Below are 19,300 nucleotides of genomic sequence, written 5' to 3'. Positions count from 1 at the left end.
AACTGAACACTTAGCTTTGCCTTTTTTGATGTTGCATAGTGGAAAGAAAAGGTAATTGATATATTCTGTAGTTGTAATCTCTAACACCTCCCGTTCGTATTCAGATTAAATGATTGTGTCATATTGTACTGTACGTTTAGTTGGAAGGTGGCGCTCTGGCAGGCGGGATGGCGTTGACCTTTCAGCTCCACCTCGTCAGTGTGTGTGTACTCCGCCGCCTGTGCACTGCGACCCAGGAAGCTAACACGGTGGGGCAGGCCGAGCTTCCTGCGCTCTGTGTCAGCCTCGATGAGTAGGACCAGGGCTAGTGGGAGGGAGGCAGGAATGAAGGACGGGGAGAAAAGGAAGGAAGAAAGGAAGGAAAGAGAGTCAGAGAAAAGCCAGCACACTACAACACACCAGAGATAAGCTACTGAACATATTACCAGACTATTTTACACAGCTAGACTTATTACCACACTATTTTACACAGCTAGACATATTACCAAACTATTTTACACAGCTAGACATATTACCAGACTATTTTACACAGCTAGACATATTACCAGACTATTTTACACAGCTAGACATATTACCAGACTATTTTACACAGCTAGACATATTACCAGACTATTTTACACAGCTAGACATATTACCAGACTATTTTACACAGCTAGACATATTACCAGACTATTTCACACAGCTAGACATATTACCAGACTATTTTACACAGCTAGACATATTACCAGACTATTTTACACAGCTAGACATATTACCAGACTATTTTACACAGCTAGACATATTACCAGACTATTTTACACAGCTAGACATATTACCAGACTATTTTACACAGCTGGACATATTACCAGACTATTTTACACAGCTGGACATATTACCAGACTATTTTACACAGCTAGACATATTACCAGACTATTTTACACAACTAGACATATTACCAGACTATTTTACACAGCTGGACATATTACCAGACTATTTTACACAGCTAGACATATTACCAGACTATTTTACACAGCTAGACATATTACCAGACTATTTTACACAGCTAGACATATTACCAGACTATTTTACACAGCTGGACATATTACCAGACTATTTTACACAGCTAGACATATTACCAGACTATTTTACACAGCTTGGACATATTACCAGACTATTTTACACAGCTGGACATATTACCAGACTATTTTACACAGCTAGATATATTACCACACTATTTTACACAGCTGGACATATTACCAGACAGAAAAACCAACTGGTTCTAAACAGAGATGTGTACAGTAACTCACTGATGTCTGGTGAGTAGGTCTCTGGGTAAGCAGTATAGGTGAAGCAGGCTTTGACCTCCACACTGACAACAGAGAATAAAGTTAGCGAACAACAGTCTGTCAACAGCAGAAGCACACTACCAAAAGTGGTAGTGAAGGATGAGAAGGATGAAGGATGAGAAGACTGTTACCAATTTGTAAGTCGCTCTGGATAAGAGCGTCTGCTAAATGACTTAAATGTAAATGTAATGTTATTTGCGACCTACCACACGTGGTAGTGAAGGGTGAGAAGACTGTTATTTGCGACCTACCACACGTGGTAGTGAAGGATGAGAAGAATGTTATTTGTGACCTACCACACGTGGTAGTGAAGGATGAGAAGAATGTTATTTGCGACCTACCACACGTGGTAGTGAAGGATGAGAAGAATGTTATTTGTGACCTACCACACGTGGTAGTGAAGGATGAGAAGAATGTTATTTGTGACCTACCACACGTGGTAGTGAAGGATGAGAAGAATGTTATTTGCGACCTACCACACGTGGTAGTGAAGGATGAGAAGACTGTTATTTGCGACCTACCACACGTGGTAGTGAAGGATGAGAAGACTGTTATTTGTGACCTACCACACGTGGTAGTGAAGGATGAGAAGAATGTTATTTGCGACCTACCACACGTGGTAGTGAAGGATGAGAAGAATGTTATTTGCGACCTACCACACGTGGTAGTGAAGGATGAGAAGAATGTTATTTGCGACCTACCACACGTGGTAGTGAAGGATGAGAAGAATGTTATTTGTGACCTACCACACGTGATAGTGAAGGATGAGAAGAATGTTATTTGCGACCTACCACACGTGATAGTGAAGGATGAGAAGAATGTTATTTGCGACCTACCACACGTGATAGTGAAGGATGAGAAGACTGTTATTTGCGACCTACCACACGTGATAGTGAAGGATGAGAAGAATGTTATATGCGACCTACCACACGTGATAGTGAAGGATGAGAAGAATGTTATTTGCGACCTACCACACGTGATAGTGAAGGATGAGAAGACTGTTATTTGCGACCTACCACACGTGGTAGTGAAGGATGAGAAGACTGTTATTTGCGACCTACCACACGTGGTAGTGAAGGATGAGAAGAATGTTATTTGCGACCTACCACACGTGGTAGTGAAGGATGAGAAGACTGTTATTTGCGACCTACCACACGTGATAGTGAAGGATGAGAAGACTGTTATTTGCGACCTACCACACGTGGTAGTGAAGGATGAGAAGAATGTTATTTGCGACCTACCACACTCCATCTCTCCCCTTGCAGTTGTGTTGCTCCAGGTCAATATACTGCTGAGGTTCGATGGATACATCCCGGGTCACGTGAATGACCGGACGAGACCTGTACAGAACTAGCTTATCACCGAGAGAGCCTACTGCCAGGTCAGGGTACAGGTTCCCATCAATGTCCAGACCTCCTGAGATGGAGTAGCCGAACCTCTTCACCCCCTCGTCCACACCATCCAGGATCTGTGAGGGGCAACATGAAGGTCACATGTCTTAACTTGTATAATCAAGTGCAACTTTAAACCTGTATTTATTATTCAGATAGTCTTACACACCTGCAATTAGGGTATGATGTTATCAGTCAGTTAACTTAGTTGAACTTGAACCACATCAACTTTATTGAGACTTAACGATATTTCCACCATGAGGTTTGCAACACCGGAGTCGAGGCTTTGATTCGGTTATGATGAGACACCGTTGACTACTAACGTTTCCCCATGTGTAGCCCTTTCCTGTAGTCAAATGACCAAATCACCCTCTATTGGCCTCATGGGTGGAATGTTATTCATAATTTCTCAGAATTTCACAATTAATAAAACGTTTTTACAAAAATCTGGTGTTTCTATGTCAAATGGTTTTGTTATTTTTCAGTCTTCTGTGATGTATAGTCAAGTCTAATATTGGGATACAAACTCAAAATGGAATACATTTCAACTCTATAAGCCCATAACCATGTGTCTGAGGTGTATATGTTTGTTTCAAGGAACATTTGTTCAAGACTACCAAGAAGCACTTTGTGTGACCCTGATTTATCCCACTGTAGTAACAGGGTATCAATATACACATGGCAATCATAAACACTGAAATACATGGATATTGCTATTATGCAAAGGGTAATTTCACAGTATCATATTAAATAGAGTATATGATATGTACACTGACTATACAAAACATTAACGTTCCATGACATAGACTGAGCAGGCGAATCCAGGTGAAAGCTATGACCCCTTATTGATGTCACTTGTTAAATCCACTTCAATCAGTTTAGATGATGAAGGGGAGGAGACGGGTCATATTAGGATTTCTAATCCTTGATACACCTGAGACATGGATTGTGTCTGTGTGCCATTCTGAGGGTGAATGGGCAAGACAAAAGATGTCAGTGCATTTGAAGGGGGTAGTAGGTGCCAAGTGCACTGGTTTGCATCAACAACTGCAACGCTGCTGGGTTTTTCATTCTCAACAGTTTCCCGTGTGTATCAAGAATGATCCACCACCCAAAGGACATCCAGCCAACTTGACACAACAGTGGGAAGCATTGGAGTCAACATGGGCCAGCATCCCTGTGGAACACTTTCATCACCTTGTACAGTCCATGTCCCCAACGAATTGAGGCTGTTCTGAGGGCAAAATCCGGGGAGGTGCAACTCAATACACTCAGTGATGGGCAACAAGCTTTCTAAAGGCTCTTCTTACCTGTGCAGGCTTGGTGTCGATGCCTGAGGACAAGCCTCGGTAGATGAACACTTTGCCATCCCCATCGAACGGAGCCCCCACAGCAATGTCTGGACGGAGAGAGACAGAAACACATTGAATATAAACTCTACTAAGCCTCATTAAAACATTGTCTTTTGTAGGGTCAGGAGTAGGGTTGTAAAATTCTGGGAACTTTCAATAAATTCCAGAAATCCTGGATGGAGAATTCCAGATTCCCTGCTTATTCTCTCCTGATTACGGGAATTCGGGAAAACCAGGGAATTTATTGAAAGTTCCTGGAATTTTGTGACGCTAGTCAAGAGGTTTCTTGCTCAGGTGACCTGGACTTTTACTTCCCTTTTTTAAATTCACCTGCTGGAGCTCAACCTGGAGCAAGGCATCATGGGATAACAGTTAGTAGCAGTAGTGTGTGTGTGTGTGTGTGTGTGTGTGTGTGTGTGTGTGTGTGTGTGTGTGTGTGTGTGTGTGTGTGTGTGTGTGTGTGTGTGTGTGTGTGTGTGTGTGTGTGTGTGTGTGTGTGTGTGTGTGTGTGTAATAAACAGTAGTACTGGTAACTGCAGTGTGTAGGATTTTGTTTTCTCTTTCATAAAATTACCAGGAAAACTTGTGACCTAAGGACAATAGGAATGTGTCCCAAATGGCACCCTATTCCCTATGTAGTGCACTGCTTCTGACAAGAGCCCTGGTAAAAGTGGTGCACTACATAGGGAATAGGGTGCCAGTACAATCAGTGGATTGTAAAGTGAATGTTGTTTAAATACTTTTGATTTGATCCAGTCCTTCCTCACCGTCATATCCGTCCCTGTCCAAGTCTCCCACGTTGTTGACGGTCAATCCAAACATGGAGTCATAGGTTCCATTGAGCCTGATTGGCTGAGCATATTCCCAGTTACCGAATGGGTTGAGAAAGATGTATACAGCACCTCCGATCTCTGCTTTTCGGTCAAAGTAGTTAGGAGCTCCCACTATCAGGTCTGTCCAACTGGGGGGAGAGAACAGGGAAGGAGGGAGAAAGGGAGGGAGGGAGGTTCAGAAAGAGCTCTACAGAATATTGGGTGGAAACAAGAAGATAATGGTTACAAATATAAACATAATTATTTATATATTATATAAACATAAACATCTGTAACTGAAATAAATGTTTTCCAAGGTTATTTAGAAATCCTGGTCAGAGTATTCCCAGTTATAGGATTCCATCCTCTCCTACCTAATTCAACTTCCATCTGGGATTTCTGAAAACATGGGAACTGGGAATTTTTGGGAAATGTGGAACCTTACTCAGCCATCACTGTTGAGTCATGGTTACAGAGTACCTGTCCATACATTCCCATACACGACTATCAATAGTATCAGCAGCAGACATTAGCGCATTAGTTCTCACCCGTCACTGTTGAGATCAGCCGTAGCCACAGAGTACCCGAAGGAAGAAGCCAGCTCCTCTCCCCACAGGATGTGCTGTGGCACCAGGCGGTACATGTTGTCTTTACGCAACAGCACCACCGCCCCCGTGTGATTGGCTCTCGGAGCCCCCGCCACAAAGGTCAGCTCACCACGACTCATTATGCCTTGAGCAGAGTCCACTGAGAAGCCTGGAGCAAGGTATCATGGGATAACAGTTAGTAGCAGTAGTGTGTGTGTGTGTGTGAGGGGGTGGACATGTTTGTCATCTACAGAGGTAAAGACAAGGTCTGTGTGTGTGATAAGAAGTGAAACAGAAGATTCCTAGTCTTACTATAGTGCATGTAAACAGAGGATTCATTTTACTTTAATGGGATTTACTCCCTCGGGATGGGGTGTGTGTAGGGATGTGAGGGGTGTGTGTAGGGATGTGAGGGGTGTGTGTAGGGATGTGAGGGGTGTGTCTGCAGGGTATAGTGAAATAGTGAAAGAGGGGGGAATTGAACGTGCATGTGGTGTGACATGAGCATGTGTGGAAGAAATATCAGATACAAATCAAATAATTTAATTCACAATGACATTTTTTGTTGTTGCTATATTCCAACATGCGGGGTGTCAGAGTAGGGATTGGCAGGGAGTCTTGTGTTAGTCCAGGGTCAACATTCAGGCAGAAGCATCTCATAGACAAAAACAGAGACAGACAAATACTGTGCTAAAAGCATCCTCTAGACAGACATCCAGAGAGACAAACAGAGACAGACACAGAGAAGTTCAGGGCGACAGGTGTGGAATGACCAAAAGGTTGGCTGAACCACTGTAGGAAGCTGGTTGTAAGACTTATGCTTGTATATTTTAGTCTGGTCAAATAATTAACCAGCTTGAGAATCATAACTAGTTAATACATTTGCCTTGATAGAACACGTAGCCTAGCGGTTAAGAGCGTTAGGCCAGTACTTGAACAGTCGCTGGTTCAAATCCCAAAGCCGATTAGGTGAAAAATCTGTTGATGTGCTCTTGAGCAAGGCACTTACTAGTTGCTCTGGATAAGAGTGTCTGCTAAATGACTAAAATGTAGACTATGACCTCATTAGTTGTTCAGCAGACAGTTGTTCGGTAGCTTTTCTGTTTTGGATGCATTTTGTAGAAGCTCCAAGGCAACAGGTGTGGAATTCTGCTGTCTGACTCACTGTAGAACAAGAGAATAATAGAGCTGTGTCCCTTTAAGATGAATGTGACAGTTGGACATGTGATCCAGTAACAGTGTAGGCCTTTAAGAGATACAGAGAAAACGTCTGTAAATATAACAAACTAGGCCTTTAAGAGAGGGATGAACTCATTTGTCTTTTCACGCAAAAAAAGTCACATCACAACTCTAGTAAAATGTATTTGTGTCCCTTTAAGAGGAATGCTACAGTTATAGTTGATATCTACCCAAAATAAGGCCTTTACTATTACAAATAAGTCTGATCCTCTCTGTCTTTTACATAAGAAGTCTGATCCTCTCTGTCTTTTACATAAGAAGTCTGATCCTCTCTGTCTTTTACATAAGAAGTCTGATCCTCTCTGTCTTTTACATAAGAAGTCTGATCCTCTCTGTCTTTTACATAAAGAAGTCTGATCCTCTCTGTCTTTTACATAAGAAGTCTGATCCTCTCTGTCTTTTACATAAGAAGTCTGATCCTCTCTGTCTTTTACATAAGAAGTCTGATCCTCTCTGTCTTTTACATAAGAAGTCTGATCCTCTCTGTCTTTTACATAAAGAAGTCTGATCCTCTCTGTCTTTTACATAAGAAGTCTGATCCTCTCTGTCTTTTACATAAGAAGTCTGATCCTCTCTGTCTTTTACATAAGAAGTCTGATCCTCTCTGTCTTTTACATAAGAAGTCTGATCCTCTCTGTCTTTTACATAAGAAGTCTGATCCTCTCTGTCTTTTACATAAGAAGTCTGATCCTCTCTGTCTTTTACATAAAGAAGTCTGATCCTCTCTGTCTTTTACGTAAGAAGTCTGATCCTCTCTGTCTTTTACATAAGAAGTCTGATCCTCTCTGTCTTTTACATAAGAAGTCTGATCCTCTCTGTCTTTTACATAAAGAAGTCTGATCCTCTCTGTCTTTTACATAAGAAGTCTGATCCTCTCTGTCTTTTACATAAGAAGTCTGATCCTCTCTGTCTTTTACATAAAGAAGTCTGATCCTCTCTGTCTTTTACATAACAAAGTCTGATCCTCTCTGTCTTTTACATAAAGAAGTCCAATCTGCTCCTTAAAGCTATAAAGGGAAGGGAGGCTTTATCTTGCAACCTTTTTTAAACTGGGGCCCACCAGGATTCGGGAATGGGGCCCACCAGGTTTTGGGAATGGGGCCCACCAGGATTCGGGAATGGGGCCCACCAGGTTTAGGGAATGGGTCCCACCAGGTTTCGGGAATGTGGCCCACCAGGTTTCGGGAAAGCGTCCCACCAGGTTTAGGGAATGTGGCCCACCAGGATTCGGGAATGGGTCCCACCAGGTTTAGGGAATGTGGCCCACCAGGTTTCGGGAATGGGTCCCACCAGGTTTTGTGAATGGGGTCCCTGCAAACAGTTGTGTTGTGCAGCTGTCTACAGTGCAGGCCCTCGTGGTTGTAAGACTTATGTGAGGTATAAATGGACCTAAATATAATGTAGCTTCTTTACTGATCTCTGATCAGTAGTTCTCAGTGGGACTTCCTGTCAACGGAAAATCGTGTGAGACAAATTGGAAAATTGAAACATTTCATTTTTCATTGGCAGTATTTATTTTGGCAGTTACTGTGGAAAAACTGGGCCTGACTCATCAGTGGACTACGCTGGATTCTCTATCCAACAGTAATCAGATTTAATGGATACGATCTGAGAAGAAACAGCATGTACAACTGCTGCTGCCTGGGTAGTGACTTGTTCACTCAGTCGAAAGACTGGATTTAATTATAAGCTATTTACATTTGCAATAAGCTTTTTACATTGTAAGACATTGGGGACCAGTTTCCCGGACACATATCAAGCCTAGTCTTGTACTAAGACATCATTTTATTGGAGAATCTCCATTAGACATAATACAATAACAGAATGCATACAGGGCTGGTTTCCCGGAAGTCCTGGACTATAAAGGATCTTACTGTTATTATACTATACAGTACAATAGACATCTTTATCAGTCAAGACGAGTAGATTCCCGTGTGAAGTCAGTCAGAGATGAAGATGACAACAGACTGTGGTGAAATTCCTTTACATTTAATTCTGCATTTTTATTAGGATTGAACTTAAAATCTGCCATTTAGCTAAGCAACAAACATAACCTGTAATAGCACTATCGTCTGTCTGTGGCCTTTTAGTAAGCGTGCAAAACATATGGTATATGTATTTAGTCATTATGTAATTTGGTTAGAGGGTCAATGGAGGCATGCAGCGAGTTATAAGTGAGGGGTCAAAGGTTATAATGGCCATTAAGGATGTGGAGGACGAGGGATAAGGCAGGATATTCCTCCCAAATGGAACCCTATTCTCTATATAGGGCACTACTTTAGACCAGGTCCTATAGGGCCCACAGTGCACTACTTTAGACCAGGTCCTATAGGGCCCACAGTACACTACTTTAGACCAGAGCCTATAGGGCCCATACTACACTACTTTAGACCAGGTCCTATAGGGCCCACAGTGCACTACTTTAGATCAGGTCCTATAGGGCCCACAGTGCACTACTTTTAGACCAGGTCCTATAGGGCCCATACTACACTACTTTAGACCAGAGCCTATAGGGCCCATACTACACTACTTTAGACCAGGTCCTATAGGGCCCACAGTACACTACTTTAGACCGGAGCCTATAGGGCCACCAGTGCACTATACTGTATATAGGGAATAAGGAGCTCTTTGGGAGGCAATCAAGTTGTTGTGTAGAGGAGGATGAGAATAGAGAGGTTTACAGATGTAGAATAGATCCACATGGTTGATGGGAACAATCAATCGGATGGACAAAACGTTATTGGTTAGAGTCCATTAGCTGGATCTAAAATTGGAATGAGCAAGTATCTCTTATCGATAAAAGAAATGTCACTCGGCTCCAAGGAAAGGACTGCTCTAAACACTCAGCTCCAAGGAAATGACTGCTCTTAACACTCAGCTCCAAGGAAATGACTGCTCTTAACACCCAGCTCCAAGGAAAGGACTGCTCTTAACACCCAGCTCCAAGGAAAGGACTGCTCTTAACACTCAGCTCCAAGGAAAGGACTGCTCTTAACACCCAGCTCCAAGGAAAGGACTGCTCTTAACACTCAGCTCCAAGGAAAGGACTGCTCTTAACACTCAGCTCCAAGGAAAGGACTGCTCTTAACACTCAGCTCCAAGGAAATGACTGCCCTTAACACCCAGCTCCAAGGAAATGACTGCCCTTAACACCCAGCTCCAAGGAAATGACTGTTCTTAACACTCAGCTCCAAGGAAATGACTGCTCTTAACTGTGCACAAGAACGCAGATTCTAAACACTCTATTCCCCATGGGGCCTACACTGTGGGAGCAGTATCATTCAACCTTCTGCAAATCCCTCTTTGAGATACAGTATACTGTACATGTTAGTGTTGGTATTGGTATTGTCTTTCTACACAAAATCCTACATAAACGATTACCACTGTGATCTCAGAATATTTTGTTCACTATGAGATTTGTTTTTAAATTCTGCTTTACTTACTTAATTATTTCACTTCAACCCCCTTTATTTTACTTAGCAAAGTTACCTGTATCTACAAAACGTAGATAAATAAGAATGCAGATCTAGATGTACTGCATATAGAACCAACACCAAGGTACCCTGGACAGCTCCAAACCATCACATCATAGAGTAAACTACAGACTGACAGACAGACAGGCTGTGCAGACCACCCCACCATACAGACTGACAGGCTGTGCAGACCACCCCACCATACAGACTGACTGGCTGTACAGACCACTACACCAAACAGACTGACAGACAGTACAGACTGATAGTTACACAGAGAGACATGCAGACCAGACAGGAGTTCTATGTTTGAATCTACGTACATTCTAAACACGTTCTAGAGAAGAGCTAGCAACGAGCATACACCAAAACACGGGGGTAAGGGCATGTGGGAGGACAGAAGGGATTGGGTTAATTCCATTCCAATTCTAATCAAATCAGGAAGAACACTGAAATTCCAATTCTCTTCAATGCTATTCAATGTGGACAATTTGGAATTGGAATTTTGTTTACATTCTGAATTGACTGGCATTGAAATTGAATAGGCCACAACCCTGGAGACTTGATACAGTAAGTTGTACCAACATGAATCACCTCACTCCAAGCTACAAACCTAAGTAGCTATTCTGAGCTACGTCCTCAAACATGGGCCGGTTGGAGTGTGGCTCCAGAGTTTTGTACACCAGCGCATCTTCATCGGGACTAGCCATGAACAAGAGCCCTGCGGCCCAAGAGAGAGGAAGAGAGAGAGGAAGGAGTGGGAGGGGTGGAGGGAGTGGAGGGAGTGGAGGAGGGGAGGTGGTGAAGGGGAACAGGGTGACAAGAGAGAGAGAGGGAGTGCAGGTGAGAAAGGACTGTGCTGTGATTGTGTGTTTTCTTCTTCCTGCTACCAGTGGTTTGTGGGTAAACCACTGGTACCTAACAGAAGGATGACAAGACTGACTCACGCTGTACCCAGAATGCACTGCAGACAGAACTGTCTGTGGGGGAAACGCAAACCCACTGACTCCAAGAACAGACAGACTTAGCCTGGTCACAGATCAGTTTTTAATGTTTAGCCAAATTCTCTATGTTGTTTTAGACAACTCCTTTGACTGATCTGGCAGATCTGTTTGCATTTTTAACCAACTGCATGGCCTATGAAATAGACTGGCCCCAGACCACTTTGTGTTTTTAACCAACTGCATGGCCTATGAAATAGACTGGCCCCAGACCACTTTGTGTTTTTAACCAACTGCATGGCCTATGAAATAGACTGGCCCCAGACCACTTTGTGTTTTTAACCAACTGCATGGCCTATGAAATAGACTGGCCCCAGACCACTTTGTGTTTTTAACCAACTGCATGGCCTATGAAATAGACTGGCCCCAGACCACTTTGTGTTTTTAACCAACTGCATGGCCTATGAAATAGACTGGCCCCAGACCACTTTGTGTTTTTAACCAACTGCATGGCCTATGAAATAGACTGGCCCCAGACCACTTTGTATTTCTTTTATCCAATTTCGGTATGGCATGACAGAAATGTGCTACCAAAGTACAAGTTTTATATATATTGTATACTATATTTTACATTATTACAAGCAGATACACCAACAGGCCATGTCGACTGTGAGATAATAATATAACTCTTAAATAGCCTATTATTTATTGTAATATTTCTGACCCTTATCCACAGGGCACAGAGTCTCTCTGTGTGTCATTTATATAATGATTGGACCATTCCTACATTAGCTACTTCATGATTGGTCCATTCCTACAGTAGCTACTTCATGATTGGTCCATTCCTACAGTAGCTACTTCATGATTGGTCCATTCCTACAGTAGCTACTTCATGATTGGTCCATTCCTACAGTAGCTACTTCATGATTGGTCCATTCCTACAGTAGCTACTTCATGATTGGTCCCTTCCTACAGTAGCCAGTTCATGTGGGAAAGTATTCAGAATATTGAGGTAGAGCTCTGGTGAATCACGCTCATACACAGAGCAGGGTCAGGGATGGCCCATACGGACAGGAGAGAAACAGCACAAGGGTGTGTCTGAAATGCACCTTTTCTCTATGTAGTCCACTACTGGTCTGCACCGCATTGGTGTGGGCCAGTCTGCCTTTTTAGCCCCATGTTGGTAGCTACTCTGAGTCCTCTCGGTCTGCGATAGGTATTTATTTTGGGTAGAGTGTGTCGTCAGTTGTCATCCTTCCCTGGCCTTCTCTCCTGTCCTGTCCTATGCTGTGCTCAGTGATCTCTGGGGAGACAGTGCAGCAGGCAGACAGCTGTGTGAGAGGAGCAGGAGAGGGCTGGGCAGGGCAGGGACGGTCCTACCCAGGTAACTATGGTAGGGAACAGGGATCAGCTGAGCATTCAGCTGTTTCTCATCCGCCACTTCATAGGGCCCGTCGTCATAGAAACCCAGATCCAGTAAAGTCTGGTTTAGTAGCTGGACGCGCATCTCTCCTGGAAGGAACAGAGTTAGAGGACACAGACAGACACAGACACACAGACAGAAACAGACAAGCATTCTCTCTCTCCCTCTCGCTCCCTTTCTCCCTTTCTCTTTCTCTCTCTCTCTCTCTCTCTCTCTCTCTCTCTCTCTCTCACACACACACACACATGCACACACACACACACACACACACACAGACACACACAGACACACACAGACTAGCACACACACACACACACTTTCATTTTCAAACACATACAAAACAGTTATGTACAGGACAAAGTAAACCATCTCTAGGGTTCCACAGTGAAAATGTCAAGTACAATATAATGTAAATCATGACTCCACCTAAGGCCTGTTTAATATATGATCCAATGATCCATAATTCCAGCCATGTTGATCCCTGACATTAAATAATGACAGTTCCATCCATCAGCCCATTAACTATCTGCTGGGAATCAATCACTTTGATTGATCAGTATGACTGCGGAGGCCAGGCAGTAGGCTTATCAGTAGGCAATGATTTGTCCACTAAAATACATGTAATTTTATGAAAACAGAATTGATGTCTTTTGTGTAATTTATTTTCAGTACGCTTCTGCATCTAAGACAACTGTAAGGGAAAAACTGACTAAAAAGCTCCAGTAATATATTTTCAGTCTAACTCCATCATTTTAGAAAGTGCCAAAAGTATTTTTTAGGATTCATATAAGTAAAATAAAGGCATACTGTGTAGTAGCTGAATCGACACAACAGGACGTGTATGAAAACATCTGACAACAAGCTTTGACTTAACTACCATTTGGAAACACCTCAGCTGTCAGTCATCACTATTTAACCTGTATTTATACAGGTGTGTCTCAATGAGATAAAAAAAAGAAAAGAAAAGGCCTGTCACTGTACCTTTCCAGTTGTACGTTCCAGGAGCTCCGAACATGATAAATTGGTTGTCGGGTGTGAAGGCGGCAGACAGACCCTGCTGACAGAAGCCAAACTGTTCGTGTCCCTGGGGTCGCCCCTCACAGAACTTCCACTCCCCTCCATCTAGGTCATCCCTCTCGGTCAGGTCCTCACTGAGCACGTAGCAACGCCCGATGGGGTCCCGCGTCTCCGACGGCAGGCCCACGCGCTGACGCAGCTCGTACAGATGGGCACACGTCTGAAAAAAGGGACAGGAGAGGTTTAGAGTAGCAGGTTCATTGATGAGGTCCTACAGGTTTAGCAGGTAGAGTAGCAGGTTTATTGATGAGGTCCTACAGGTTTAGCAGGTAGAGTAGCAGGTTCATTGATTGAGGTCCTGCAGGTTTAGCAGGTAGAGTGGCAGGTTTATTGATGAGGTCCTACAGGTTTAGCAGGTAGAGTAGCAGGTTCATTGATGAGGTCCTACAGGTTTAGCAGGTAGAGTAGCAGGTTCATTGATTGAGGTCCTGCAGGTTTAGCAGGTAGAGTAGCAGGTTCATTGATGAGGTCCTACAGGTTTAGCAGGTAGAGTAGCAGGTTCATTGATGAGGTCCTACAGGTTTAGCAAGTAGAGTAGCATGTTCATTGATGAGGTCTGGAATAGATGGTCTAGTATACTACAGACATGCTAAACACATCTCGTACAGGTGGGCACAAGTGTGCTTCATTGAATTGGTCCCACAGGTCTGCTTCATTGAATTGGTCCCACAGGTCTGATTCATTGAATTGGTCCCAAAGGTTTGATTCATTGAATTGGTCCCACAGGTCTGCTTCATTGAATTGGTCCCACAGGTCTGGGTCTTTGAATTGGTCCCACAGGTCTGATTCATTGAATTGGTCCCATAGGTCTGATTCATTGAATTGGTCCCACAGGTCTGATTCATTGAATTGGTCCCACAGGTCTGGGTCTTTGAATTGGTCCTACAGGTCTGATTCATTGAGTTGGTCCCACAGGTCTGATTCATTGAGTTGGTACCACAGGTTTGATTCATTGAATTGGTCCCATAGGTCTGATTCATTGAATTGGTCCCACAGGTCTGATTCATTGAATTGGTCCCACAGGTCTGGGTCTTTGAATTGGTCCTACAGGTCTGATTCATTGAGTTGGTCCCACAGGTTTGATTCATTGAATTGGTCCCACAGGTCTGCCTCATTGAATTGGTCCCACAGGTCTGATTCATTGAATTGGTCCCACAGGTCTGATTCATTGAGTTGGTCCCACAGGTTTGATTCATTGAATTGGTCACACAGGTCTGCTTCATTGAATTGGTCCCACAGGTCTGGTTCATTGAATTGGTCCCAAAGGTTTGATTCATTGAATTGGTCCCACAGGTCTGCTTCATTGAATTGGTCCCACAGGTCTGGGTCTTTGAATTGGTCCTACAGGTCTGATTCATTGAGTTGGTCCCACAGGTCTGATTCATTGAGTTGGTCCCACAGGTTTGATTCATTGAATTGGTCCCACAGGTCTGCTTCATTGAATTGGTCCCACAGGTCTGATTCATTGAATTGGTCCCACAGGTCTGATTCATTTAAAAATATATATTTAACTGGGCAAGTCAGTTAAGAACAATTTCTTATTTACAATGACGGCCTAGGAACAGTGGGTTAAATGCCTTGTTCAGGGGCAGAACGACAGATTTGACCTTGTCAGCTCGGGGATTCAACCCAGCAGCCTTTCAGGTTACTGGATCAACGCCCTAACCACTAGGCTACCTGCCGCCTCTTCATTGAAGAGGTCCCACAGGTCTGAACAGAGGCAGAGCAGTAGTAGTACCATCTCAGCATAACTGAGACAACTACAATAGATGGCTAGCTATTCTACAAACATGAGTTCTTCCTAACTCAGCCTTTCCCAAACTCTGTCTTGGCTAGCCCAAGGGGTGCGTGTGTTGGTTTTTACCCTGGTACTACACAGTTGATTCAAATAATCAAAGCTTGATGATTAGTTGATTATTTTAATCAGCTGTGTAATACAAGAGCAAACAAAACATGCACCTCTTGGGGTCTCGAGGACCGAGTTTAGAAAACGCTGTCCTAATCACTCAAACTGACTAGGGAAACCTCTGGACCCGAGCTACAGGCTCTAACCAGGGCCTGGAGTTGGTCAGGGAAACCTCTGGACCCGAGCTACAGGCTCTAACCAGGGCCTGGAGTTGGTCAGGGAAACATCTGGACCCGAGCTACAGGCTCTAACTAGGGCCTGGAGTTAGTCAGGGAAACATCTGGACCTGAGCTACAGGCTCTAACCAGGGCCTGGAGTTGGTCAGGGAAACCTCTGGACCCGAGCCACAGGCTCTAACTAGGACCTGGAGTTGGTCAGGGAAACCTCTGGACCCGAGCTACAAGCTCTAACCAGGGCCTGGAGTTATTCAGGGAAACCTCTGGACCCGAGCTACAGGCTCTAACCAGGGCCTGGAGATGGTCAGGGAAACCTCTGTGTGATTGTGTACTGTGTACTAACCACCACCTTTCCTCCAATCCCCTGGCTCTTGACTGTTACTCCTAGCCACTGGTTGTCCTTGCTTTCCCAGTCGAGGTTTACGTCTCCATCGATGTCCACGCGCTCGCAGTCAAACTCCTCGCCTGTGATTGGACAGCGGTACAGAGCGCCAGGGCGCTTCCTGTGCATCATGCCCAATCCTCTGGCCCGCGGCGCCCCCACCAGGATCCTGTCCGCAAGACACACAAACACACATAAAATTGTTGTAGCATAGCAAATTGTATTATATTGTGTCATACTGTATGTGATTGTTTCTGGAAGTATCCATTTACAAGGGTAATGAGTAGTTACTGCATCCATTTTTGGACTTATAAATGAATTAATTGTTACATTTTCAATGCTTAGCAGGACAGAAAATGGTCCAATTCACAATCTTATCAAGAGAACAACCCCGGTCATTTCTCTGCCTCTGATCTGTCAGACTCACTAAACACAAATGCTTGATTTGTAAATTATGTCTGAGTGTTGGAGTGTGCCCCTGGCTATCCGTAAATTATGTCTGAGTGTTGGAGTGTGCCCCTGGCTATCCGTAAATTATGTGCCCCTGGCTATCTGTAAATTATGTCTGAGTGTTGGAGTGTGCCTCTGGCTATCCGTAAATTATGTGCCCCTGGCTATCTGTAAATTATTTCTGAGTGTTGGAGTGTGCCCCTGGCTATCTGTAAATTATGTCTGAGTGTTGGAGTGTGCCCCTGGCTATCTGTAAATTATGTCTGAGTGTTGGAGTGTGCCCCTGGCTATCTGTAAATGATGTCTGAGTGTTGGAGTGTGCCCCTGGCTATCTGTAAATGATGTCTGAGTGTTGGAGTGTGCCCCTGGCTATCCGTAAATGATGTCTGAGTGTTGGAGTGTGCCCCTGGCTATCTGTAAATGATGTCTGAGTGTTGGAGTGTGCCCCTGGCTATCTGTAAATTATGTCTGAGTGTTGGAGTGTGCCCCTGGCTATCTGTAAATGATGTCTGAGTGTTGGAGTGTGCCCCTGGCTATCTGTAAATGATGTCTGAGTGTTGGAGTGTGCCCCTGGCTATCTGTAAATGATGTCTGAGTGTTGGAGTGTGCCCCTGGCTATCTGTAAATGATGTCTGAGTGTTGGAGTGTGCCCCTGGCTATCTGTAAATGATGTCTGAGTGTTGGAGTGTGCCCCTGGCTATCCGTAAATTTAAAAAACAAGAAAAATGGTGCCATCTGGTTTGCATTATATAAGTATTTTTAAATTATTCATATTTTTACTTTTACTTTTGATACTTAAGGATCTTTTTAAACCAAATAACTTGTATAATTATACTCAAGTAGTATTTTACTTGGTGACTTTCACATTTACTTGAGTTATTATCCATTAAGTTATCTTTCATTTTAGTCAAATATGACAGTTGCTTACTTTTTCCACCACTGTCTTTTAGGCCAGGAAAGCTTCCTTCACACACGACTGTTACTAGGAGCATAGTCTCTCATGACTGATCGCAACACAAATGATTAAGTAGCTGGCCAGCACACTCAAGATTTGGTTCTGGGTTCTGGTGATACTGGCAACATACCTACAAGCCCAATAGTCACCCTCTGACCTGTAAACACTGTGGGCACCATACTGTAGTTATGGACTTTTATTGGTTCTTGGAGTTGTTTCTGGTCAGGTCACATGGTCAGAAAACAGGAAACCCTTCCGACCCTACGGTTTAATGTTTCGGTTTGAAAAATGCATCAGGACACATTACCAGCTTTTTCATTTCACCAGGCTGCCAATTTGAGGAGCCGCCTGAAGAGTGAGAGGAATGGCAGATAGAGGAACCCAGCAGTGCTGAGGCAGAGAGCTCGTAGTGAGGACGACTGGCTACTATTCTGAACTTTGTGTGGTGATCTTTCTGGCAACCAGAACTGCTGAGGCATCAGCCAAATGGATGTTACACAGACGGGACGAGGAGAAGTCCAGAAGCCATAAGACTCAGGCTGGTTCCCAGACTTGACCTCTACAAGATTATCAACAGACTACATCAGCCATCATCTACCATCCTCTATCCAGCTCTCTCCACTCAAGGCATAAACTGACCCTCTCCATCTTCGGAGGATAAAGATTTCAAAGACTTCTATTGGTTGACCTGTCTTGACATATTGCTTGTTTGTTTTTGAAGCGCTTTGAGATTCTATGAAACTTGATATAGAAATGTAATAAATTACGATTATTGTTATGTATGTGTCATGTTTTGTCTTATATTGTCTTGTCATTTTGCTTTTCCTTCTGTTCGTTTTCCCCCTGCTGGTCTTTTTAGGTTCGTTCCCCTTTTTCTCTCTCCCTCTCTCTCTCTCTTCTCTCTATCATTCCGTTCCTGCTCCCAGCTGTTCCTATTCCCCTAATCAATCATTTAGTCTTCCCACACCTGTTCCCTATCTTTTCCCCTGATTAGAGTCCCTATTTCTCCCCTTGTTTTCCGTTTCTGTCCTGTCGGATCCTTGTATATTGTTCACCGTGCTGTGTCTTTGTATCGCCCTGTCGTGTCGTGTTTCCCTCAGATGCTGCGTGGTGAGCAGGTGTCTGAGTCTGCTACGGTCAAGTGCCTTCCCGAGGCAACCTGCAGTTCATGATCGAGTCTCCAGTCTGTTCTCGTCATTACGAGTGGAGTTGTTCTTTATGCTTTATTTACCGCTCCGAATTGTCTAGGAGTATTGAATATTTACTTTACTGGATTAAAGACTCTGTTTTCGCCAAGTCGCTTTTGGGTCCTCATTCACCTGCATAACAGAAGGATCCGACCTAAGAATGGACCCAGCGACTACAGACGCTCGTAACACTGCCGTCGAGATCCAAGGAGCCATGCTCGGCAGACACGAGCAGGAATTGTCTGCTGCTCGCCATGCCGTGGAGAACCTGGCCGCTCAGGTTTCCGACCTCTCTGGACAGTTCCAGAGTCTTCGTCTCGTGCCACCTGTTACTTCCTGGTCTGCCGAGCCTCCGGAACCTAGGGTTAATAACCCACCTTGCTACTCCGGGCAGCCCACGGAGTGCCGCTCCTTTCTCACCCAGTGTGATATTGTGTTCTCTCTCCAACCCAACACATACTCTAGAGAGAGAGCTCGGGTTGCTTACGTCATTTCACTCCTTACTGGCCGGGCTCGAGAGTGGGGCACAGCTATCTGGGAGGCAAGGGCTGATTGCTCTAACAATTACCAGAACTTTAAAGAGGAGATGATTCGGGTTTTTGACCGTTCAGTTTTTGGTAGGGAGGC

The 19,300-nt window shown here is 44.0% G+C and overlaps 1 protein-coding gene across 1 annotated transcript in view; it reads right to left on the bottom strand.

The window, feature by feature from the left end:
* LOC124016341 (integrin alpha-7-like) overlaps positions 1 to 19,300 on the bottom strand; it is a 91,230-nt gene that overhangs the window by 30,259 nt on the left and 41,671 nt on the right. Inside the window, exons 2-11 of the mRNA XM_046331895.1 lie at positions 16,043 to 16,250; positions 13,522 to 13,777; positions 12,498 to 12,629; positions 10,790 to 10,897; positions 5,429 to 5,636; positions 4,836 to 5,029; positions 4,027 to 4,115; positions 2,567 to 2,793; positions 1,287 to 1,348; positions 135 to 304 (exon numbers count right to left, since the gene is read on the bottom strand). Of these exons, the coding sequence (XP_046187851.1) occupies positions 135 to 304; positions 1,287 to 1,348; positions 2,567 to 2,793; positions 4,027 to 4,115; positions 4,836 to 5,029; positions 5,429 to 5,636; positions 10,790 to 10,897; positions 12,498 to 12,629; positions 13,522 to 13,777; positions 16,043 to 16,250 (1,654 nt within the window). The remainder of the gene's footprint in view (positions 1 to 134; positions 305 to 1,286; positions 1,349 to 2,566; positions 2,794 to 4,026; positions 4,116 to 4,835; positions 5,030 to 5,428; positions 5,637 to 10,789; positions 10,898 to 12,497; positions 12,630 to 13,521; positions 13,778 to 16,042; positions 16,251 to 19,300) is intronic.

This window comes from Oncorhynchus gorbuscha, linkage group LG03, assembly GCF_021184085.1.
Source record: "Oncorhynchus gorbuscha isolate QuinsamMale2020 ecotype Even-year linkage group LG03, OgorEven_v1.0, whole genome shotgun sequence".
Lineage (NCBI taxonomy): Eukaryota > Metazoa > Chordata > Actinopteri > Salmoniformes > Salmonidae > Oncorhynchus > Oncorhynchus gorbuscha.
This window is presented reverse-complemented; position numbering and strand designations above follow the sequence as displayed.